This window comes from Ambystoma mexicanum, chromosome 1q (assembly GCF_040938575.1).
Source record: "Ambystoma mexicanum isolate Mex_15411 chromosome 1q, UKY_AmexF1_1, whole genome shotgun sequence".
Classification (NCBI taxonomy): domain Eukaryota; kingdom Metazoa; phylum Chordata; class Amphibia; order Caudata; family Ambystomatidae; genus Ambystoma; species Ambystoma mexicanum.
In genome coordinates, this window is record NC_090922.1 from 1,391,189,359 (window position 1) to 1,391,215,575 (window position 26,217).

Sequence of the window (26,217 nt, forward strand, 5' to 3'; positions counted from 1 at the left end):
CTAGAACCATGTGCCAGAACCCAGAAAGCAGTGCCAAGAACTTTTGCCAGAACCATAGACCAGACCGCTGTGAGCAGAATCAGTGCCAGAGACTGTCCCGTGGCGAGAGAACCGCAGCTAAACCTGTTGACCAGATCTGTGACAAGACCCATTCCTTCCAAAATTAGGAGTGAGTATCCTGAGACCTGTGCAGAACCCATCTCTTAGTTTAAAATAATCTAATTCAAGCCATTTCAACCTATTTAGAACTGCATCATAGAAATCGTGTGTCCATTCTCTGATTTTAAACCTGTAAAAGTGTCATTATGAAGTTTACTTTAATTTCGAGAAACTACCTCCACAAAAACGTCCATATCTTTTGATCCGTATGTGCTAGGAACAGGATTTAACTTTCATTTTAAAGCTACGAATCTAATCTTTCCAACAAGCCTAAACCCGACTTTCTACTCCTTATAGTTCTTCCATGATCACGCTTGATGCACTCGGAAAAAGTGCCGCGAATTGCAACCAGCGAATTTCACCACTTGTAAAAAAAATAGTTGCTTTTGCGTGCATTGCTGAGATTCGTTTTCAATCTGATAATCCCTCCTGAATAAATGGTAGTGTTGACCTGAACCAATCTTAAGTAGCTATCACCTACCCTGAATCTCCTATAGGGGATTAAAATCATTTTTAGCATATTTTCACTCCATTGCAAATCCCATGAGAAGTATTTATTTGCCTATGTTTAAAAGCATACCGGTTGTTCTAGGCTTGCTGGGGGGAATTGAACATTGAATTGCATTTTGATTGTATTCCTGAAAACTGTGCGCTCACCTTCCATCTCTTTACATTGCATGGGGGGGGGTGAATTGCCACAAGAGGAAAAGTGATTATATTATCTCTTGTTGAAACCATATCAGTTTATCAGTTTATTTCTGTACTGCATTCTTTTCCATCATTGAATTTCCTTGAAACCATAAAGCATCCTCAGCCATCTTATCCTTTTTATACCAACTCCTAGGTGATTAGAAAAGTGTGCTAGTGTAATATTATCCATTGTTGAACAACATTATACTCACAAGTGTGCTATCAAATATTCATTTATTCATAAAAGTGTGATATATATCTTGTTTAATTTTTCAAATAAATCTTTTAATTTGCAAAACAAACCTACTTCTTGGCTCAGTGAGGTCAGGGGGATTCCAAGAGAGGGGCGTTATACAAGGGTTTATCATACAGATCTATGAACTTGTCATAAAAATATATAAATAAGGGCTTCCCTTGGGCATCCCAGACTAGGCATTGACTTAGTTGGAGTGCTGAATTGAAGTCGCTTAACATCGTGCCAAAAAAGGAAGGGGACTTGAGAACCTGTATTGACGACCGCGCCCTGAACCAGATCACCGTGAAAAACCATTACCCTCTGCCCCTTATTACCGAGATGCTGGATCAAGTCAAAGATGCCCAGATTTATACTAAGTTAGACCTCAGAGGAGCGTATCACCTGGTCCGAGTTAAAAAAGGAGATGAATGGAAAACGGCCTTCCGTACTAAGTATGGGTTGTTTGAGTACCAGGTCATGCCTTTCGGACTTTGCAATGCCCCAGCAGCATTTCAATATTTTATGAACGACGTCCTAAGAGAACTGATCGATGTTTGTGCCCTGGTCTACATAGACAACATCCTTGTGTATTCAACCTCAAAACAAGACCATGTCAAACACGTCCGCGCTGTTCTTGACAAATTGTGCCAACATCGACTGTACGCAAAACTTGAAAAATGTTTTTTCCACGTAACTGAAGTAGAATTTCTTGGTTTTGCTCTTACTCCAAAAGGCATTAGAATGGATGCGCACAAGGTGGATGCCATTCTTAAGTGGCCCCCTCCGACCTCATTAAAATGGGTTAAGAGCATGCTGGGCTTTGCAAACTTCTACAGTCGATTCATCGCAGACTTCTCTCAGATTGTGCATCCGATCACGCTACTGCTACGAAAAAGCAATAAAAAATTTATGTGGACTGAAGATGCCGAAAAGGCCTTCCAAAAACTGAAGGAAAGGTTTACCTCAGCCCCGATTTTACAACACTCTCACCCGGATCTTCCTTACATCGTGGAAACGGATGCTTACAGCATGGCTATGGGGGCGGTTCTTTCTCAAAAAGACCCTGAAACTGGCCCATTGCACCCCGTGGCCTTCTGGTCATGAAAATTCACTCCTCCTCAACTCAATTATGCCATCACCAATAAGGAACTGCTTGCTATAAAATCCGCCTTCGAGGTATGTCGACATTATCTCTTGGGGGCCAGGCATACAGTCACTGTAATTACAGACCACCGAAACTTACAATATTTAAAAACAGCAAAAGCACAATCTTTGCGCCAACTACGCTGGGCCCTATTCTTCGCCGAGTATGACTATGTAATCACCTACCGACCAGGTGTAAGAAATGGGAAAGCTGACACACTATCTTGTATGGGCATCGATGAAAAAGAATATACAACCCCAGATCCAGTGGCCATTATACCTGAAGACAAGCTCTTAGGCCTCACCGCAGTTTGAACACAAACTGAGCTTAGAAACATGATCCAGCGCGAAATAACCCCAAGCGAACTACTGGAATGGCATACCAAAGGAAAACAATACACTGTTAAAGATCAACTGCCGTATTTTGATAAACGCCTGTATGTGCCGAAAACTGAGCTACAACAACAAATCATTTCGGACTATCACGATTCTTTGATGGATGGTCATCCCGGAATTGACAAAACCCTAACCAAAGTGAAATGCAATTATTGTTGGCCCACTTGGCGTCGAGACATCATTCAATACGTTAAGTCATGTGGAGTATGTGCACAAAACAAGTAATTTAAACAAAAACCAGTCGGCCCCCTGAAACCATTAGAAATACCTCCGGCACCATGGCACTCACTTTCTCTCGATTTTATTACTGATTTACCTCCCAGTCAAGGGTTTAATAACATTTTAGTAGTAGTGGACCTATTTCTAAAATGGCACACTTTATCCCTTCCAAAGGCCTCCCGGATGCATCTCATCTAGCAAAAGTGTTTTTGGAAAACATTATTAGACTGCATGGATTCCCTTCAGTCCTGGTCTCTGATCGAGGTAACCAATTCATATCTAACTTCTGGAAAAAGTACTGCGCTATGGCTCACATCGACATCTGGCTATCCACCAGTCACCACCTCCAAACAGATGGTCAAACAGAGAGGACCAACCAGACTCTCAAACAATACCTACGATGTATGCTGCACCAAGTCGAAGGAACCTGGAGAGACCTGTTATGGATAGCTGAATATGCTTACAACAATTCATTGCATTCCAGCACTGGTCAAACACCTTTCTACACCCTCTAAGGCAGACATCCACGTACTTCCGAACTAGACAGCCCTCCCAGTCTAGAAAGGCCGGCTGTAAAGACTCTTCATGCAAATATCACTCAAGCGTTTCAAAAGGCAACAGAACAGTTAATCCAAGCCAAAAGTAAACAAAAAAGGTTTGATGACCAACATCGGAAAAAGGCCCCTGACTATCAGGTGGGAGACAGAGTTTGGCTAGCCTCAAAATACATACCGCTAAAAGGAACGCAGACTTTTCAACCCAGCGGCAGTTAAACTAGCATTGCCAGCTAACATGCAAATCCATCCAGTATTCCACGTCTCACTGCTGAAACTAATACAACCCGGTACTCGAGTTAAAACACCACCTGAACCCATAATGATCGAGGGAGAACCCGAATACGAAGTGAAAGAAATCCTGGATTCCAAATATACCAGATCCAAACTGTACTATCTAGTTGATTGGAAGGGTTACGGCCCTCAAGACAGAACTTGGGAACCTAGTGAGAACATTCATGCACCGCGGTTATTTACAACGTTTCATCGAAACTTTCCAGACAAGCCTGGACCAGGCAGGAGAACCACCTTAAGAGGGGCCTTAGGGCGGAGTGCTGTCACGACCCGTGACCCAGAACCCCACTGGCATGGTCACATGCCAGGTGGGGCTAGGGCTCGGGGTTCATTTGGGGCCCCAAGGTCCTTACATTATCATCACAGACTCTCCTGGAGTCAGTCCTGGCGCCTTTGGCAACAGGCTCATGTTCAGATTGGGACTTTTACTTGAAGGGACTACTTTTTCTGTGAAGGCCTGCAGCCAACATGGAGGCACCCACACAGTCTAGTTCCTAAGAACCAGACTATGCGGTGCAGTGTTTTAAGGTGTGGTAGCCCGGACTACTTTACTTGGACTACTTTACAGAGGGGCTATATAAACCACACCCAAGCTACAGAACATGATTTGCGTTATTCTGCATCCAGCAGCGTGACGCTCATCGTGTTCGGAGACCAGCACCCGGCGATCCTGAAATAGCGGACCTGCAGAGGAGACAAAAGAACATCATTAGCAGTCTCAGCTTACCTGCAACTTTCATTCCGTCGATTACTGCTGCTCGCGGTCTTCCATCTAGTTGGCAGCATCTTCAGGACATCACGCACGCACCGGAACGAAGCACCTGGAAGGAGAGAGAAAGAAGTACAACGTTAAACAGGTTACTCACGGCATTCACAGCAGTAACCATAAAGTCCTCACCTGGCTGGGCATCTCTTGGCCGGTTCCGCTCCGGAAATCTTCGCACGTCCAGAAAGACCATTGCGACCTGAAAAGGAATAAAGAATACCGATTAGCCAAGAATACCGATACCCAAGCTACAGAACATGCTTTGCGTTATTCTGCATCCAGCAGTGTGACGCTCATCGTGTTCGGAGACCAGCACCCGGCGATCCTGAAATAGCAGACCTGCAGAGGAGACAAAAGAACATCATTAGCAGTCTCAGCTTACCTGCAACTTTCATTCCGTCGATTACTGCTGCTCGCGGTCTTCCATCTAGTTGGCAGCATCTTCAGGACATCACGCACGCACCGGAACGAAGCACCTGGAAGGAGAGAGAAAGAAGGACAACGTTAAACAGGTTACTCACGGCATTCACAGCAGTAACCATAAAGTCCTCACCTGGCTGGGCATCTCTTGGCCGGTTCCGCTCCGGAAATCTTCGCACGTCCAGAAAGACCATTGCGACCTGAAAAGGAATAAAGAATACCGATTAGCCCAAAAAGACATTAGCGTGCCGCACTTCACGCTTAACCTACCATCCATCATACGCTCCCGCGTCCATAATCCCGACTGGAGCCTGATCCAAGCGGCACAACCATGGAACCTCCATACACCTAAAGGGGGAAACAAACGAGGAAAGACATTAATAGCAAGAAAGAAAAGCAAAGGCCTTTAGAGACTGCTATAATAGTACTTACCTCCTTAAAAACACTTGAATGGTTGGCACCAGTGAAGTTAACTCGGTCGCTTCAACCCGCAGAAAAACTACGCGCCCCTGCGCAGAAGGCAGGACGGAGAGCACACCAGACATCATAACAAGGTGAGGAGGGGGCCATGAGGTCGAGTCCAAGGGGCTGGTGGGAGGAAACGAAATCAGTTCCTAAGTCCAGTCCTACTGTATTTTCAGGCCCACCTGCCATAGAAGACATCACCCCGAATTGGGCACGTCCAGGGTGAATCCGGCAACCAGGGCATAAGGGCGTCCGCCGTGGATACCAGGTGAGCGTAACAGAAACACTTCTTTAGTTCTGAATCCCTGTGTTAGATTTAGGGTAATGTGATGGACAATAATTTATGATACATACAGGAAAGGAAAAACTGCTTTAATGGGGAAGTAATGTTATTCGTATACACAAAAAAAGGTAGCAGAAGTCTTCCTAGAAAGTATAGCCTTCTTGCAATTTTAGATATTCTCTCTAAGATCTTTGCAAGAATTCTAATGAAGGAACTCACTTTGTGGATTGAAACAACCAACATTGGCCCACAGTATTCGATTGGCGTTCGTAAGGGATATAGTACCATTTATAATTTGTTAACTTTGGTTTCTATGATTGAATACACTTGGGCAATGCGGCAACTAACAGTGTACGCAGCCTAAATAGAGTTTAGTGCCATGTTCGACACAGTCATTGCGGATCGACTGTGTCATACGCTAGATTCTCTAGGAATTCCTAAGGATTTGCAGTACTAGAATTAGACTAGATGCCTTTGGACGGGTAACTGACTGGTACCCCACCTGTAGGGGAGTCAAAAAGGGATGTTCTTTATTTATGTATACTTGTCTGATTTAAGAAGCCCTTGACATACCAGAAACATATGCTACAAATGAGAAGGAGGTTGAAATAGTTTCTACATGTACATACCTAGGGGTTATAATAGATGACCGTTTGAACTGGCAACCACAATGGAAATTCCTAGGTGATAAGATAGAACGCAAAATAACTGCTATATATAAATTCTGAACAAAAAATGGTGGGCATACCCTTGAATCAATATTAATGTTATATCAGACTAAAATCCCTCTGCATATGCTTTACAGTGTGGAAGTGTGGGGACGGAAATATTTAAAGGCTTTAAAAACATCGCAGGAGAACGTTTTGAAAAGACTCTTAAGGCTTCCGAAGTCTATTCCTATTGAGTATAGACGCCTGGAATATAATATCTTTGCTATTGGAACATTTGTTAACATACAGCTACTGAGGTTATATAACAGGATTTCGGAGCTGGAACAGAATGCATTTATATATCAGCTAATTTCCATACATAAATATTTGACAAAACCGACTAGAGATAGCTGCATGGAATGGTTGTATGAGTCTGTGGAGGACTGGTTGCCCATTGTTGGCGTACACATATCATTAACCACTGTTCCTAGATATAAAAGCCAGATAAAGAATGCATTAAAAACTATTGATAGGGATCAAGCTTTGGTTGATTTGGCATCTAAAGCTCATAGCAGCAACAATCTGGAATATGTAAAGGAGGGGATCAGCAAGGCAAAGTATGTATATGCCTACCCTGTAAGCAATGCAGACAGACGATATATGTTAATTAAATGTAATGCAGTATTGTTCTTTGAAATATTAGGTGCTCAAATGGGTATATTATGCAACAAGCGAACTTGTAGATTATTTGGAGAGTGCGTAGTAGAAACTGTTAAGCACCTAATTATGGAATGTGATAGTATGTACGCTCTGCATCAACAATATTTAATTAGATATGGGAATGATGGGCATGGGCTAACACCTCAGGGAATATTGAAGTGTTTTATGATGGGTGATGATTTCAACTTAATTCCCATCTGTGAAAGGTACAGTGAGCAAAAAGCGCGTGCTGCAAACTCTCATCTCAGAACAGGTTATCATGCCATGTTCTTTCTGGAGAGAAGCGCCAGCTACCGTTTTTGAACTATTTGCAAGGAACTCGGGGCTGGTCACCCTAAGTTACCTGGGGGTAGCCAGACGTGGACTCCCTGCTCACTGTGCTCAGAGAGGCTCGGCTTCCCCTCACTGATGAGGCCCAACAAGGCTGAAACACGTGTATGGGTTTGCTGTTGATACTCTTGTTCAGAGAGGAATTGCCATAGCATTTCGGTGCTGGACTGCCCATGTGGACGGGACAAAGACTGATATGCAAATGGATATTTCCCATCTGTGAAAGGTACAGTGAGCAAAAATAATGTGCTGCAAACTCTCATCTCAAAACAGGTTATCATGCCATTTTCTTTCTGGAGAGGAGCGCCAGCTACCGTTTTTGAAATATTTGCAAGGTACTTGGGGTTGGTCACCTTAAGTTACCTGGGGGCAACCAGACGTGGACTTCCTGCTCACTGTGCTCAGAGAGTCACAGCTTCACCTCACTGATGAGGCCCAACAAGGCTGAAACACGTGTATGGGGTTGCTGTTGGTACTCTTGTTCAGAGAGGAATTGCCATAGCATTCAGTGCTGGACTGCCAATGTAGGCGGGACAAAGATTGATATGCAAATGGATATTTCCCATCTGTGAAAGGTACAGTGAGCAAATAGTGTGTGCCTCAAACTCTCATCTCAGGTTATCATGCCAAGTTCTTTCTGGAGAGGAGCGCCAGCTACCATTTTTTAAATAATTTATTATGGGGTTACATTTTGTGACTATTTATTGGAGGTTTTAAATGAACTTATTTCTTGAAGGGGTTAACATGAGGTCATTTTTATCTTTGGAAATTTTAGGATGTTTTAATAAATGGTGAAATATTCTTTTTATTAATACTCATGTCCTTAGGATTTTATTGTCTATTCTATCTGATATATTTTATGATTATTGGAGGAATTGTTTGATGTATTTATCGTGTAAAAAGTCATTATTTCACTGTATGTATGCTAATAAAATAAATAAAAACGTATATTATGGGGATTCAGTTACTCAGACTACTCTCCTTGACAGCATTTGAGGAACTCTCACATGCAATAGGCATGGTCATATTATGGTTCCTTATCAAAGGAAAAGACTGGCTTTAAATGTAATTTGCAAACCCCACTGCAAGCCTCCCTCTAGATCCCAATGGGTCCATCTCTACACTATGAATTTAGCCACCAGTTGCATGAGTTTTTACAAGAAGCACAGAGCCTAAGGTTTACTGAATTTGTCTTGATCTCTGTTCATTGACCTCTATACATCAGCAACCAAAGTTGGTGTAGTTGGCATAATGGTGAATGAAGATTTCACAGCTTTTGAATGTATTCCTCAGAGGTTCCATATGAACAACATAGAAGAAAGGATGTATCCCTACGTCACTGCCTGGGTGACTGGCAAAGTACGAGACATAGCGGAGCACATCTGGACAGATTGACATCTATCCGAGAAGAGACATTTAGGAATTTGCAGGAATTGCCTCACTTGCGCTTCATTCATTCAATGACAAATCTTGTATTGTATTCTTTTGCAAGTGTTAATTTCATTCAAAGTGAAAACTGCAAACTAAACTCAGGGACCGGAATGACACACAATTGCGAATTTCCAAATCAATTTGTCAATTCCAGTGATAACATGCAAACGGTTAACATCAAAGTGTATCTATTGAAACACACAGATTTTAATAACATAATAATGTGCATGTTAGAGTGGAGTGGGGACATGACTCCCTCATGATTGTCCTGTTCATGCTATAATGTAGATCATGTGCCATTAATCTTTGACATTCCAGATGTTTTGGACTACAATTTCCATCATCCCTAGTCAGCATAGTCTATGATGAGGAACCATGGGAGTCATAGAGCAGAATATCTGGAGGATATCTTGAGAATATCTGCAGAACGAAATGCTGCAGACCGCTAAAATAGATCCTCTCGACTATATTGATCACTAACCAACTACAGCACACCTTCCTTACTCAGATGTGATCACTCAAAAATCATTAAGAAGGAGAGGTCAACAGCAGGCCCCTTTCTATGTTCTCTCATTCATTTACCGCAAATTAAACTGGAGTTAATGTGTCAGATCCTTTTCTAGGTACTGCACTTATATACTTTTCTGTGCTATCTCAACAACAAAAAAAACAAACAAATATAAATAAATCCTACAGTACAATGCTAAACACTGCATATTGGCCGTCAGACTGCAATGTCTCTGAAACAGTTGTTTAAGCAATGTGAAGAGTAACGATCTGGAGATCTACTAGATGAAATCACAATTATATAATTTGCCAATTATACAATTGCCGGTGCCTGAAAGCACATATAGAGCGTTTGGGAGGACGCATAAAACAATCTTGGTAAAAAGAATGTGCTCTAAGGCTTTATTCTTCTCTTTGAAGATGATTACAATCAACTCCAAATAGGGCTGCTTCAGATTCCTGCAAGTGTTAAAATAGTATACAGCAAAGCTCCTTCCATGCTTAGTATGTGGGTCTGACATTTTTCATTTTAAGGATTTACATCCCAGAAACAGGATTTAAGGTCTTTATGGGGACGGGTTCTGGGTGTACTCTCATGTGGTCTATTAGCAGTAATAAGGTATGAATTGAGACTTGTATCAATTCAAGCAATAGCTAGCTGAAATCTTATTGCTATACTCCAAGATCACTCTGTCCCATAAGAACTCATACATTAATATTAGCACTCTGCTGGTCATTAAGGGGCTGATTCACAGAAGCAAAATTCACAAATGTCACTTGGAGAAAATACTTTTGAGAGATTTGACAAATAGAAGAATTATCCGATCCATTTAGTCAATGATTTTATTTGAGTATTGGATTCCATTTCTTGACAATTTTTTGACTTATATTTTAGGAGATGCATAATTATCTATTGGCCACTAATGCAATACACACTGCCTTCAGACTACAATGTCTCTGAACATATTGTTTAGGAAAGGATGGAATTATGTGTATACATACCAATCCATGGAGCTAGAAAATTGTAGGTCATTTTTGTCTTTGAATCTGAAAAATTAAACGGAGAAACATATCCATGAGCGGAATAAAACAAATACTTTCCATGACACAATATCAACTGAGTTGTTCTGCAACCACATAACTTAAAAATTCCCACGCCCTTGACATGTTAACCAATATCTGCAGCTTTCGACACACTGCACACAGGGTTGTCCAACTACAGGCCTCGAGGGCCGTAAGCTTGAGGGGTTTTCAGGATATCCTTCATTAATGTTCCTGAGAAAAAATTGGCATACATTCAGATGCATTGTATGCAACTGTATCTCATGAATATTAATGAGGTTTATCCTGAAATTCAAACAATGATCCAGCACTCGAGGCCTGGAGTTGGACAATCATACCTTATAGGCAGTGGATGTTAGAGCAATCTGAGTTTAATGATGTTTTTAAAATGTGGTGATGGAACAATGAGCAAATCTATGATTTTGTAATTATCTGGAAAATAAATTATTTTTTGTGTGAGTGATTTCATTCTTGGAATGTGCTCATTTTGAACTACAACTAGTTTGAAGGTTACTTCATAATTAGTTTCACCATGAACCCATTGGAATCAGATAATGGGTTAGCTTATTTATACAATATGCAATTATGTTTAGGTACCAATGCAAGAGGACAATTCAATATCAGTCGCATGTTTTTGGATGACTATTTTTAATTGACCTAGATATACATATTGACACTCTTATGTGCTAGGTACTTGATGATTTGTACGTACTTAAATACTAATCAACATTTCATCGATTCACTTCTTAATTCGCGATTAAGGGCAATACAATTCAGAATGCTACTTCGATGAAAACTGGAACATATGTTAAAGTGATTTAGAGGCATTCGGGTGATAAAGGATTGTTATTTAATAGACTTTTAGTGTTTGGGTTCAGTATAGTTCAAAATTACTGCGCTTTCTACCTTCCTAGGTGCCGATCCACAAAATACTTTTCTAACTTGGGTGGACCACATGTGTGAGAAAAAAACTCAGATTTTTCATGTGTCCTAATTCACAAAACACTACTGCATGTGCAAATCCCCTCACAGACGTCGTTTTTGCTCAAGCATGTGTATGCCAAGACAGGGAAATCTGAGACCATGCTGGAGGACATCCCTTATTCTCAAAAGATATCCACTCAATGAGGGGCTGTCTGTGTGACCGATTACCCTGAGCCCGGGTCTGGACGACAAGTTGCAGGGGAAATCGTACAGAAACAGAAGCACCCATGCTTTGCCGTATTTGGAGCTGCTTGCAGATTTCTCTATTGAGGCGCCCTTAGTGTTGGTAATGACTTTCTCCTGATATTACTAGAATGAATGCATAGCAATGGAAGCCAGTTTTAATATTCCTTTGGATTGCTTATGCTGCAGATGCAACACATAGATGCCTTTCTATCTGTTCTAGCTCTCCTTCTAGTTAAGATGAAACAGTCCAAACACCACAACATAAATGTTCTTTCTTGTGCATCTGATTGATCGACCCCTTCCTTCACTTCTGGCCAGATGAGGTTGTCTACCTTTTCAAGGTTTCTTTTACTAGTTGCTTTTACATGTTGGTCATTTTGATGATTCACTTTTTTGTTCTACCGAATTTGTGCCAGTCCTATGGCTTTTTAAATTTTATTTTCTTGACATTATGGCTAATATGTGATGCTCTCTCACAAGCTGTATCCACAAAGTGGTCTGTTGTGGCTGTCTGCCTGTTAAACACATCTATTATCTGGGAATCTCTTAAAGGGTTCCCTTCAGTGGACTGATGATCAGATCCAATTCTAGGGCAGCAGTTAGAAAAGTCTATTGGAACTTCTAGACATATTTCCAAATGTTCCTTTATGCATCTTCCAACTGCTTAGGGCTGTAGCAAGAGTCCCAAATGTCTGATCTGTGCATTATATTTCTGCTGCATTAAGCTCATTTTACTACTTATGAGCAAATTGTTTCATATTGTTTTTGAAGAAATCTTCTGTTCCAATTTTTTTACAATATAGTCAAAGTGTGGGGTTGAAATCTGTGAACTAAAGATCTTCTCTCCAAGATAAGGGAAGAGTTTAACCTGCTCTGCTGGTTCATTTGCTGTTGCTTTTAGGATTATGTATCTATACAGATACACTCTACTACACTTTTTAATAACAAATGTTATTTAATTATTATTATATTATTATATTTCGTTTTTAGTGTGGCTGGTATACTCAAACAACCTGTGCTATTGGCCTGAATGTCCAAATGTCCAATTCAGCTATTTTCTTACAGATGCTCAACTCATAGTCTACAGCTGGCCCTAAGATCTCCAACAGTATTGCCATCTTATTTTTCCCTGCTCAAACACACCATGTATCTGCACATTAATTATTTTAGCTTGCCTTCTTTCATTCCTCACTCTACCAACAAATGCCAATTAATTCACTGTCAGTCTCCACCTTACTCCATGGTTTCCCTCGATTCCCTACCATTACCACTCACTGATTCAGGCTTACCCCCTCACTACTCCATCTTCTTCCATCACCCTGGAATAGTAGAGACTTAATTTCCTACCTGAATCCTAGGAGGGAGGGTCTGACCCAATTTGTGTTGGTGGGATGCACCATCTCGGGATGATAGCTCAGGGGTAACGTGCTTGCTTTGGAAGCAAGACGACGCAGAGCAACACAGGTTCAATCCCTGGGTCTGTGCTTAAAAACCTATTAAGCACGTTATAAATAACCAATTATTTTAATTGTCATTATAATTATAATCATATTATGGGAGCATAACAAGAAAACTGAAAAACTGTGTGGGAACCACACAGTTAACCGGTTGCTCTCAAACTGCTCTCCTGAGGGAGCGGCTCAGTAGGTTGAAGGTATGCTATTGCTGAATGATCACGCTTAAAGCAATTGTGTGGGTAAAACGTTCTGCGAAGAAATAATTAGATAGATTCCAAGGCCATCTTGTATTACACAGAATACAAGAACATGGCATGATAACCTGTTCTGAGATGAGAGTTTGCAGCACACGCTTTTTGCTCACTGTACCTTTCACAGATGGGAAATATCCATTTGCATATCAGTCTTTGTCGCGCCCACATGGGCAATCCAGCACCGAAATGCTATGGCAATTCCTCTCTGAACATGAGTACCAACAGCAACCCCATACACGTGTTTCAGCCTTGTTGGGCCTCATCAGTGAGGTGAAGCTGTGCCTCTCTGAGCACAGTGAGCAGGGAGTCCACGTCTGGTTGCCCCAAGTAACTTAGGGTGACCAACCCCAAGTTCCTTGCAAATATTTCAAAAAAGGTAGCAGGCGCTCCTCTCCAGAAAGAACATGGCATGATAACCTGTTCTGAGATGAGAGTTTGTAGCACACGCTTTTTGCTCACTGTACCTTTCACAGATGGGAAATATCCATTTGCATATCAGTCTTTGTCCCGCCCACATGGGCAGTCCAGCACCAAAATGCTATGGCAATTCCTCTCTGAACAAGAGTACCAACAGCAACCCCATACACGTGTTTCAGCCTTGTTGGGCCTTATCAGTGAGGTGAAGCTGTGCATCTCTGAGCTCAGTGAGCAGGGAGTCCACATCTGGTTGCCCCCAGGTAACTTAGAGTGACCAACCCCAAGTTCCTTGCAAATATTTCAAAAAAGGTAGCTTTGCCTCTCTGAGCACAGTGAGCAGGGAGTCCACGCCTGGTTGCCCCCAGGTAACTTAGGGAGAGTGCCAGCTATCTTTTTTGAAACATCTTGCATTAAAGTAAAGGTTTTAATGACAGAACAGGCGAGGCCAGCTGTAACCTCATCTGTAGGGGCTCATTAGCCAGTGCATTTCGGAGTGAAACTCCTTCGTCACGGCTGAGCCCTTGTTGATATTAATATAAATTAAGATTGGTAAAATGCCCAAGGGTCCAAATCTGCCAAATCCGATTTGAGAAACGCTCCAAACTTGCTGGAATGTTCAAAATCTGCTGCGACACTGTTGCAAGGTAGTTAAATATATATTACACACCATTAGTTTAGGAAGATATGATTGTGTTAAGAGTATGATATATGTTTTTGGGAATGTATACTTTATGTGTCCAAGACAAGGATTTAGTTGATAAATGGAGGAACATCCTCTAAATGATCTGTAGATTGATTACTTTTGACAACTGAGGACATCTTTTTTCAATTACATATCAGAGATGAAGATATTGGCCTCCTCAAAGAAGGCTTGAAATGTCACGATAGTGAATCAGATTTAATGAACCGTCTAGAGAAAGTTAATACCCCACATGATTCTTATAGAAAGACACGTTTGACTGGAAAACATAGGAAATTCCACCACCAATATCTTAATGACATTATTTATGCATGCCAGGAACAGGATATTACCATGCAAAGACAGAAATAATATACATCTTTAGGTACTTTTATTTCTTCCTCGTTTTCATCTGACTTATTAGTGTATGAGTTAGATGATCTATCAAAATGCTCTGCACTTGTACCATCCTCTAACACTGTAGCCCCACATTTTTGGAAAGCTGTTAACGGTGCAAGAAGCCCATACAACGAACCAAGTCGTGGAATAGACTTCCAGGAGAGACCTTCAGAAAAATAATTAGAGGTGAAATCTTCAAACTATTGTCTTAATGATTTTGAAACCTTACCATAGTGTTATGTAGTTGCCCCATACCAGCACACAGTATTTATTCTTTTGGGAAACAGTTTGATATCTTTCTGGTAATACAGAAGGTAAAACAACATGTTTGATTTGAAATCTGACAATCCTATTGAGATCTCTAAAACGTTTCCTTACTTTGAAATTAAATCACCAAGTATTTGCTATCAACAGAGCTAAACTTCCAGATTAGATTATTTTCATTTTAAAGTTGAACAATTTGAGGACCATGTGTGATGTTTTCAAGTGTAAGCAAAATCTATCACTGAACCAGATGAAAGTCATGTTTAATTCTGTGAGCACTAAAACCTTCTGTTTAAGCCAGCAGATAAGGGGGGAGAAGTAGTTATCCAAAGTACGAGTGTTTAGGAACAAGAATTTTGTGACTTTGTTGAGAGATAAATATACTTACGGAAGACTGCAGTAAGATTCCACGATATGGGTCAATTAGAACAATGAGTCTGGTCACAATAGTCCTTGTGAACTGAAAAGATCACACCAGCCACACAATCAATTCCTTAAGAAGACAAATCTATTTATTCTGATCATCAGCTGTCTCCCAAAGATTCATAATAATCTTGTTCAGCCTCCGAGCTGTCCAATCATTTCTTATACTGAAATGATCTTACATTCATTAGGCATCTTTATCAACATTTGTCTAGCGGCATTAATAGAACATTCTGACTAAAAAGACCTTTAAGAGTTGCTAAGGCAATTGTTTTGTTTGTTTGTTTGTTTGTTTGTTTAGTATTTATTATGCGCACCGGACCCTGGGGTATAAGGGCGCAGAAAGTAAGAATATGTACAGCTTAGAGCATAAGTTACAGGTTACAGTTACAAGTTACAGAAATTACCAGTTACAGTGCAAGTTTACAATACAAGTTTACAATCGTATGGTGCAGATGCTGTGTAGCAAACAGGCGTAAGCATTATCATAGGTTCAATTAGCAGTTACTGTCGTTAGCCAGTTAATTACAATTTGCCTGAATTTGGAAAAAGAGTGTTCTAGCCTCGCGGTAGTGGGTAATTCGTTCCACAATTGAGCAGCTTTGACTGGGAAGCTAGCTCCGCCTATGGTGGTCAGTTTAAAGCGTGGTACTTGTAGGCGATTGGTGTAGGCAAGTCTGGTTTGTCTTGTGGGGTGTGATCTGGTGAATCTGTCCTTTAGGTATTGAGGGGCTTTGTTATGTAGAGATTTGTGTGTGAGAGATGCAGTTTTGAGTCTGATTTTCTCATGGGTGGAGAGCCATTTGTGTTTCCTTCTTATTGCTGTAATGTGTTCTCTCCTGGGGATGTTCAATGCCGCTCGGAGGGCCTTATTTTGCTGTATCTGGATTTTGTTGATGATGGATTTAGTGGCTCCTATGTATAGTGCGTTACAATAATCTAGTTTAGAGATGATAAGGGCTCTGGCTAGTGTTAGACAACTGTGCTGGGAGAGGAATTGTTTCCCTGCTCTAATGAGCTTACATGTGTAGGCTGTTGAGGAAGCTAGGGAGTTTACCTGTTTGGAGAATGATAAGGTAGAATCAAGGTAGATCCCTAATGTTTTAACTTCTTTTGCAACTTGTATGCAGTTCCCATCTATGATAAAGGAAGAGTAATTTGTGCTTAGTTTATTGATGAGGGGTGCGGTGCCTAGGATAAGAAGCTCAGTTTTATAATCGTTCAGGCATAGGCCATGGGTTGCCATCCATGCCTGAACGATGCTGTATATTTTGTTCACCATAGCTAGATCTTTTTCGTAAACCCCTGTGAGTGGGAGGAGGATCTGGGTATCGTCAGCATAGTTAGTATACGTGAAACCCAGATGGTCCAAATCATCAAACAGGGGCTTATTGAATATGTTATATAGTGTTGGTGAAACGCATGATCCCTGTGTTTTACATAACGAATGTGCGCTCTGATTGAATAATTTTTGATTTAGACGTGAAAGCACCATAAGCTAGTTACACATGTCACAGCATCACAGAGCAGCCATCACTGGGAGTTCATCTCTAGTTCAGAGTCAAATGTGCAATAGTAGGGATATCTATGTGAAAGAAAAGGATGCTAAACAAAACTTCACATTTAAAATCAACATGTGTGCTGCAGTCGGCGCACAGCATCTGAAAAAAACATGTGCTAGGAAATGTGCGATGTCAGAAGCCCATATACAACCAGAGTATTTGTGCAAAGTTATAGATAAGAGCCAAAAATCAAGGTTTCCAGTTACCAGAAAGTATCCAGAAACCTTTTGCTAAATGGAAAAACCGTCCATTCAGGGATGAAAAGAATTTCATAGGAGAGTATAAATCGAATCTAGGACTTTATATTTCTGTTTATGTTCTTATAGGATTAAGAATCAGCATTACACAACCGACAGATACTCAAAAAAGTAAAATATTGACGTGAGTTTGATTGCAACGAAATGTTATAATGTTATAATGTTGCCCTGTTTTGTGGAAATGTAAAAGCAGTGGTGAAAAGAAAATTACTGTAAAAGCTGCCCTTGTAAATGAAACCTGCTTTGGGCCTGAATAACCGAATGGCATTCCTCCTAAACCCCCGCCCCCTGCCCCTTCCACAGCAACAGTGGCTTGCTTTCACATTAGAAAAGTGTGAACACTCTCTTTGAAACTGACCATACAATCTTATGATTTTGCTTGGAGTTTTAGTTCTCAGAGGCCATGCCTTACAAGCAAAACACATGCTACTCACTAACAATCCTATATAAACATGTACTATGAGAAACAAATCCTAAAATAATTAACACTGTGGCAACCAGCATTCTCAACCGGGTTTGGAAATTAGACTACAATTAAACTGCCTTCTTCATTAACATGCCAATATGAGTCCAAAGTGGATTATTAGGATTTTGCCTCACACAAAGGGTGCACTGGAGGCGGGTCCCTTCTTGTGGGCATACTGGGCACCCTGGAAGCTGGGAGCTCCCCACAACCGCAGTGTAGTCACGTAGTGAGGAACAGGACATATGTCCTTTCCTCTGAGACAGGGCCCGTGCGCAGTGCATAATTCATGCAGTTAGGTATTTTTTCTCACAACATGGTCAAGTCTTGCGTTGCTGAACTTGGGAAAGACGCCAGTAATGAATCTCCATTTTAGGTAATTAGATCAGGGATATTCCACAGCCTTTCACCCAGTGTTTCCAGTTCTTTTGGATCTTCAGTTTCACAGTGGGCAGTAGCTCCCTATCAGGTATTATTGTTATTAACATTTCCTTTTATCCCAAATACTCTGTACCCCTTCTTTAAAAATGTTTCAATCTCATCCCTGACTACCGCTCTGGCCTATCCAGCCTCAAGATGAGAGGGGGAGTGTCCAGTAGCACTCCCACTCTGGGGGAATTTCTGCATAGTGTTGTCCCATTCGGCCTGTGGGTTATTTCCTCTTGGGAGAAGGGTATTGCTTCCAAGACCCCTGAAAGGTCCTTCCTTTGTTCTACAGTACAGAAGCTGACAGGGATGGTTTATGTTGATATCACTTTTGGAAGACTGTGTAAACACATGCTGCGACTATTAGATTAGAGAAAAGATACACACCTCTAAATGGAGTGGTTTCTGATCTATAAAAGTTCCAATCCATAGATTCTGTGGACTGACTTGGTTATTCATTGACTGGGATGGACTGACTGACAGACTTACAGAAGAAAAGATATACAACAACTACAGAAAGGAGAAAGGAATAGACTGCTTTGCACTTTGACCCTTTTTGTATTACTAGCGGTACACTGTAAGAGAGCCCTACTTGGAGTTAAAGCCCAGGCCTTCTTCAGTGGAGAAGATTTAGAGAGGCCCAATGCACGAAGAGGGGAACCAGGTTGTGGCAGGGAACAGACACCATCTTGCTGACTGATGCCTACATGTTCCTAGAGGAGGAGAATTCAACCAGTCCTTGGTAGGGTGCACACCTGTCCGTGAGACAGCTAAATATGTAAGTACAATATCAAGAGGAAATCATTTTGAGGAGAGTGATAGGGAATAGATTAAATTCCAGCACGTTTTATTAGTGAACATACTAAGAGGATGAGATAATCTAGCAAACATACATGTTAAACATACATTTTCCTTTTTGCAAGCAATTTACATGCGGGAGTGTTAAGTAGCCTGTCTTTTAAATTTGGTTTCTGGAATGCTGTTTGAGATGCTCAAATGTAATTTGGATAGATGGGAGATGTTTATGTGTATTTCAAATAAATAGAGAGATTTATATAGGCAGCTATCTTCTGATATAATTCGTTTTTTAACAAATTAAAGCTTTATCATGGATAACCATTATGCATTTTTTAATCCCGACTGCATGTGTTCTCAGGATAAACCAAATCTATAAACGGGCGTTTGTCTGTTTTTACCAAAGCTTATAACTAACTTAAATGTAGCACTGGAAAGTGATGGGACCAATGTATTGTAATCACTATTGAAATATGCTTCTATGTTTCCTTTTTGGAAGCAATTTACATGCAGGAGTGTTAAGTTGCATGTCTTTTACATTAGATGTCTGGAATGTTGTTTGAGATGCTCACATGTCTATTGGGTACAGTGGAGAGTTTATGTGCATTCTAAATAGAGAAACTAGCTAGGATTGGATCTTATGGTTTAATTTGGCTTTGAACAAATGAAAGCTTTATCCTGTACGTTATACATTTGTGCATCCAAATGTATAAATGGTGGTGTGTCTGTTTTTAGAAAAGCCTATAACTAAGTTAAAAGTAACATTGGAAAGTAATGCGACCAATGTATTGATCTTTCTTCATTGAAGTCACTATTGTAATGTGTTTAGTGATTTACTTATTTCTATTGCATTAATAAATAGATTGTCTGTGAAAACCTGTGTATTTGTTTTTGCAAAAGAGGAAGGAGATTGAGGGAATCAGTATTGTTAAATTGGGAGTCCCGCGTTCATGAAAATAACTTTATCCAATAAATACAAATTGTGCGTGCCTGATTTGGCATGGATTGAACATTCCCCCAAACTAGTTGTTGCTCAATTGAAAAATCATATGAGACTCCATGGAATGGGGATTTACTGTTATTCCCGGCACATGTAATATGCCGTTAATTCCGGCATGTCAGGCAGCAGGCACAGTAATACCGTTCGCCGGTATCCTGACAGATTTATATTGGGATACCGGCAGACCTGTAATGAGTGCCATTGTCTATACGTAAATTAGCTCAAATAAAAGCTTTTCGCTCCAGAAAAGTGCCTTTGTCTTATAGGGCGGTGCTAATATGTAAATAGCTTTTTGAATCAGGACAGAGAGGTTTCAAGGAAGCTGGCAACTGAATACATATGTCACCCTTATTAGGGGTAATCAATGCAGTACAGTCTGGTTTCCTTGTGGCTGGAGCATTTGGGTATATTTAGCAAACACCACCAAAGTTATTGTTGGTTTATAAAAGCTTGAGAAAAAAACATTATACTTGAGATGAGAAAGAAAGTATGCAAATTCTGCTATGTCACACATGCCACAGTGACACCCTCCATCCTTCATTGCAAGTCCACTTCATTGTGCATGTGTGAGTCAGTTGAAATGGCTTATTCTACTTTCACATTTTAGGTGGAAAGAATTCTTCAAGCTTTTACAAAGCCACCATAACCTTGCTAGCGTTTACTTCAGTTGTGAAAGGTTTGCATGTAGCTATTTCTCATTAAGATGCTAAGTGGCTTTTGCTTAGCTGTGAACAAACAGTAGGTCCTGCTTTTAATGATAAATTTGCCACACATTGACTTGTATCAGGCTCAAAGAACATTTTCTGTCTCCAAATTAGACAGGCATGGGATAGATCATGGTACCATGTATGCTAAATGTTTTACTTTTTTAGAGTCCAGATATATTTGGGATAATAATACTATTTCCCCAAAAACTGGTTTGGTGGAAAGGTGTATTGATGATGTTTTGGGTATGTCGCAAGGAGCTCCACGGTCATATTAAGTTTACATTCAATGTTGGCAATTCATTCTGAATGTTCTTTATGTTAATGTACACATCAGTGATTCTAAAAATATGACTCATTTTTGCAGTAAGATCACTGACAGGAACAATCTTCTACATTGTCCAAGTTCCTTTATTTGAAACATATGGTCAATTACTTTGCATCAAGAGATTATTTACTGCTGATGTGTGTTTATGCAGCCACAATATTAAACGGTGTGTGCTCTATTCCAGGCTGGAGAGTACCCTAATTTGTTATATACAACAATAAATTAGAGAAAAGAATTGTACCATACTATAACCGCTTGCATCCAAACATTTACGTGGTACAGCATGGTTTACATATATTACAACTTTGTCTAGGCACAGAACAAAAAGATTCCATGTGACAATGGGCGAATTTTGCAGTCGCTTCAACGGATTGCATAACTGTTTTGCGAACATCCTGTCTGCACACACTGTTGCAGCATCAATCGTCAGAATCTTTTGGTGGGAGCTGAAAGTCCAGTGAATAATTCTCAAAGACTTTGAGCCGAACCACAAAATGACATTCACCACTGCTTGAATTGGAAAAATGATCACAACATAGGTAAGGGTGATTTTGTTTATCATCTTAATATAGAGGACTTTAGAGTTCAATGAAATACTGTTTGGCCTAAGGTCTTTGACTTTATAGCTATCAAATCAAAAGACTAATTGGAAGTAGAATACATTAAGAACCTTACAACTAATATGGCTGATTGGTTGGCTATTCAATAATGTAATACATCAAGCCTAAACACTGCAAATAGTCAAAATAATGAATGAGTGGTTCTGAGGTGGTGCAGGGCAATCTGATAGCATATGCTACCTGTGATACATACAATGTTGTCTACACCATTCATTGTCTTTCCAGCTTATGTTATGTAGGACAGACAGCATGAAGCACAATGGCATCCTGGAATGAACATCACTCTAAAATTACAAAAAATGCCTTTGTTTGTCACTTCAAATAGGAGGGACACATAATCATACAGCTGAAATTCCTTTCAAATTCTACAAGCTATACAGCAACCACCTCAAGTAGTGAATATGGAAAGATTCTTCAGCAGCAGGAAGGTTTTTTTAGATTAGCCGTTTGGGATCTCGTACAATTATGAACTCAATAATTAACTTAATCGTATGTGCTTCAAAAACCTTTTTTAAATGTTTTTGCTAATATGCATGATTTATATACACCATGACATTTGACTCTTTTTTTAATGCACTTCCTTTGGTGTTTTATTGTGTCCTTCCTTTCCCCCTTTTCTGTGTTATTTTTAACCATCTTCCCCATCTTTGTTATCTTCGATCACTACAGTGTATGTGTTTAATTGCACTTGTAACATTATTATGGGCATGTCAGCTGTTTACAGACCTATAGTTTGAAAATGTTTTTCAGAATATTAAAGGTAATTTTTCATCATGCATTTAATTCTTTTGTTTTTATCTGATGTAACAATCTGTGTTTAGAAGTTTATGTTCTATACTGAAGATCACTTACATCCGTTCCTCACAGATTTAGCCTGGCTTTAGTTTTCATTTGATGCCAGGACACATCTCCATTGATCCCATTTTATAACGATACTTAGTCGCAATGGTAGCTTATTCATTGTTGGAGTGGGCGCTATAATGAATTATCATTTTACTCTGGCTGTTCTGATGGACTTTCTTCATTTTTAATACATAGTATCCCATAAGCTTTTTTCCTAATGTAATTTGTTATTTTTTGTGACTTTGATATTATAATGTCATCAGTATTAATGACTTTAGCTTTTAGTTTATTTTCTAACTTGTCCCAGTGATTGTTTTTAACGTATTTGTCTTGCATGTGCATCTTTGAATGCCTACATTGAATTGCACATGATCATATCTCCACTGTCTATTTAACACTTGTGAGCAGGACACCTGCTTCATTTGCTTCTTTGAACTTTAATGAATCCTAAAGGAAGCGCTCTTTTGGAATTATTTACATGTTTATTAAGTGCGATACATTTTTCCTTTTATAATGACATGAAACTTTAAGGTTTCCCTACATATATGAAATGCACTAACTATCTGTTTCTGTGGTCATGTGCCACAGAAAAAGCATCTCTACTGCCAGAACCCCATAGTGGAGTCTTTGAATCATCCACACTGGCTAGAAGATCCAAATTCACCAACCTATAAATGATTTACAACTCTCCCTAACATTATAATACATTGCAGTAATCTATCAATTAAAGGCCTTCCATGCTATGAGGCAGACCGTGTTCTCACCAGCAATGCCAAACAGCCACATACAGGCAGGGTCTCATGCTATAAACCTTGAGATATTCACCCATAAGCCAACATCCTGCATCAAGTCTTTAGAATTCCACATAGACATCCACTTCAGCTTCAAAACACACATAGCAAAGCAATATCACGGGGCATGGCACCATCTATCCCTCCTATGGAAAATCAAGCCTTACCAGACACCACCGACAGTTCCACTATACATCCCTTGGTCCCATCTCACCTGGACAGGGGAAACTCCCTGCTCAATCACCTACTCACCTCCAGCCTTGCAACTATCAGAAGCCTCCTGCAAGCCATTGCATGCCTCATCAAATGTTTCTGCAAATATGATCATATAACACCTACACTCATCAGACTTCACTGGCTATTCCTACCAGTGTACATTACATACAAAGCGAGCTGCTTCATATGCAATGTTCTCACCATGCTAACTGTCAGGCAGTTTCACCATCTATGGTTGTCAGTGCATCACCAAACTTCAAAACCTGCACATGGAGCCAAAATACAAAAAAAGAAAGAAGCTGCACTCCAGATATGTTCCACAACATCATACTATGGATCCTTTAGCCAACAATATTAGATTTGCAACCACCACCAACAATGTAATGCAGAAAGAAAATCGCGTCCATACCCTTCAAGGAACACCATCCTCACACTCATTAAAGCCCCCCCCAAAGCCCACTCCGCCCACTATGTGTCTAGACAACCACCCTTCACAGCCCAACTCATGTTCCCATCCCAGACCCCATTGTTCCATGGTCCCCCCATGTTCCATCTCCCCTGTCTGGCACTGTGGGGGTAGTTGTGCCGATGAGGAGCTCCACCACGAGCATCACACTCATTTTTCCATCTCGAGCAGCCTTGCAGCAATATATTGCTATGACTTGTTGCTCATCTCCGGCGAGATTTCGACTTTTTTGTGCACCGCCATATTTCTGAAGATTTCTGTGCTGTGCCTTTTCAGCCTCTTTTGCCCACTGCCTTCCCCGAAATTGCCCTACATTGCCACTTAAAAATGGCCAATCCTTCCTGCAAGCCTGAGGCTGTTGTTGTGCCTCTGTTACCTGGCCTGCCTGCATCCAACATGGATAGGCTGAGCTTCACTTTTTACAGAGGTCCCAGAAATCCGACAGGGGATACCGGCCCCCTCACAACTAAGGCCTTCTTGGATTTCCCCTGTCCGCGCCAGTGCTGGACCCATGGCCTGCATGCTGCATCATAGGCACACCCACCACCAGCAAAACCTATCACTTGCTGATATCACCTTTGTCCACTCCCCGCGTTATGGAGCACACCTATCAGGAGGTACGACTGCTGCACCTAACATCAACAGCACCTGTATGGGTCTCGCTACCACTTGCCCATCCACCACCTTGCATACCTCTCTCCCACCCTCAGTACCCCCTGCCAACCACACCCCCTCCTCCTGCCAGACTTGTTCCCGGCACTATCTGTACACCACCTAACGAGCCAGGACATGTCCACTAGCCACCTAATAATACTGCCCAACTCTCTAGGGGTTATGTCCAAAGACCTGCATATTAAGTCTTCTCAATTCCTGCCCAAGCTTCTTCTGGCACTAAACCACCATTCGCATGGTCTGCCATGCAGATCCACTCGGCTATAATGACATGCTGCTTAAGTCCTTCAGAAACCTAGTGCCACCATCAAATTCGCCTCCCCCCCCACCAGCCAATATGAGATTTGGTTTGCCCGCCAGCCGCCTGTCCATGCTGCCCAACCCCTTAAGTGTTATGGCCGCAGACTTGCATATCAGGCCATCCTACTTCTTGCCCCCAGCTACTTTTGTCCTCCAGTCCAACACCACTTCTATCCAACCTGATTGCCATGCCATCCTTCCCTGCTCCAGATACTCTCTGCCCAAATCCATGTGTAACTCATCCTGGCCAAGGTGCATTGGTGTCCTTCAACCAACCCTGCCAATGGCAAAGAGTGTCCTGCCCCCAGCCCTGATAATGCCAAGGAGTGCCCTGCCACCAGCACAGACAATGCCAAGGAGTGTCCTGCCACCAGCCCTGACAATGGCAAGGAGTGTCCTGTCACCAGCCCTGGCAATAACAAGGAGTGCCCTGCGGCCAACACTGACAATGGCAAGGCACTGCCACCAGCCCGGACAACTATAATTATCATTATAATTGTTTGTGTATAACATACGTAATACCAGAATTGGTTTCTAAGTGTGGGATCGGGATTCAAACAAGCGTGTTTCCCCTGCGTTATCACCCCTATTGCCCCTATCACTCCTCACAATGGCAAGGACTGCCCTGCCACCAGCCCTGACAATTGCCAGGAGTGCCCCGCTGCCATTTCTGACTGACGAAAGCCTGACACCCTCTATGTCCAAATCTATGAACTCCTCCCTACCACCACCCTTGGGCCCACTTTTGGGATTCCAAAGAATACACAACTAGCACTCCAGAATGGCCAGGCACCCACATGACCTGCAACACTTCTCCTACCCCATTCTAGCTAACACCAGACTATCCAGCTGGACCAGGCAACCACCACTACCCAAACACCTTCCCCCTACCATGAGTCCACCAGCCAACCCAGTGCCCTCCACACCATCTGCCCAGAACAAGTCACTCAACTGTGCCCTTATCAACGTTAGATCCCTGGGTGCCCATGCCATAGACTTCCATGACCTCATTCTCGACAATCAGATTGGCCTATTAGCCATCACAGAATCTTGGCTTCATTGTGCCTCAGGCCCCATGCTCAGCTTTGCCATTCCCCCTAACTATGTAATCCACAGAACTGACCATGCCAGTGCTATTGGTGGCGGAGTCACTCTCATCTTCAACCTGACCTCCAAATCTGCACCCTTCCTCTGCCTCCTACTGAGATGTAGGAAACTCTACTACTCAAACTAAAGACCAATCCCCAGACATCCTTCACTGTTCTCCTGCTCTCTGGACAAACCCCCTCCTCATAACACACTTCCTCAAACCAGCTACCCAATGCATAATTCTAGGGGACTTCAACATGGGCTTCAATGATCCTGCTGATCATAAAGCACCCTCTGT

At 41.4% G+C, this 26,217-nt stretch overlaps 1 protein-coding gene across 1 annotated transcript in view; it reads right to left on the minus strand.

Annotated features, from left to right (window-relative positions):
* The window catches only part of LOC138548018 (cytochrome P450 4B1-like), a 312,989-nt gene that overhangs the window by 223,486 nt on the left and 63,286 nt on the right, over nt 1-26,217 (minus strand). Inside the window, exon 3 of the mRNA XM_069642250.1 lies at nt 10,265-10,309. Within this exon, the coding sequence (XP_069498351.1) occupies nt 10,265-10,309 (45 nt within the window). The remainder of the gene's footprint in view (nt 1-10,264; nt 10,310-26,217) is intronic.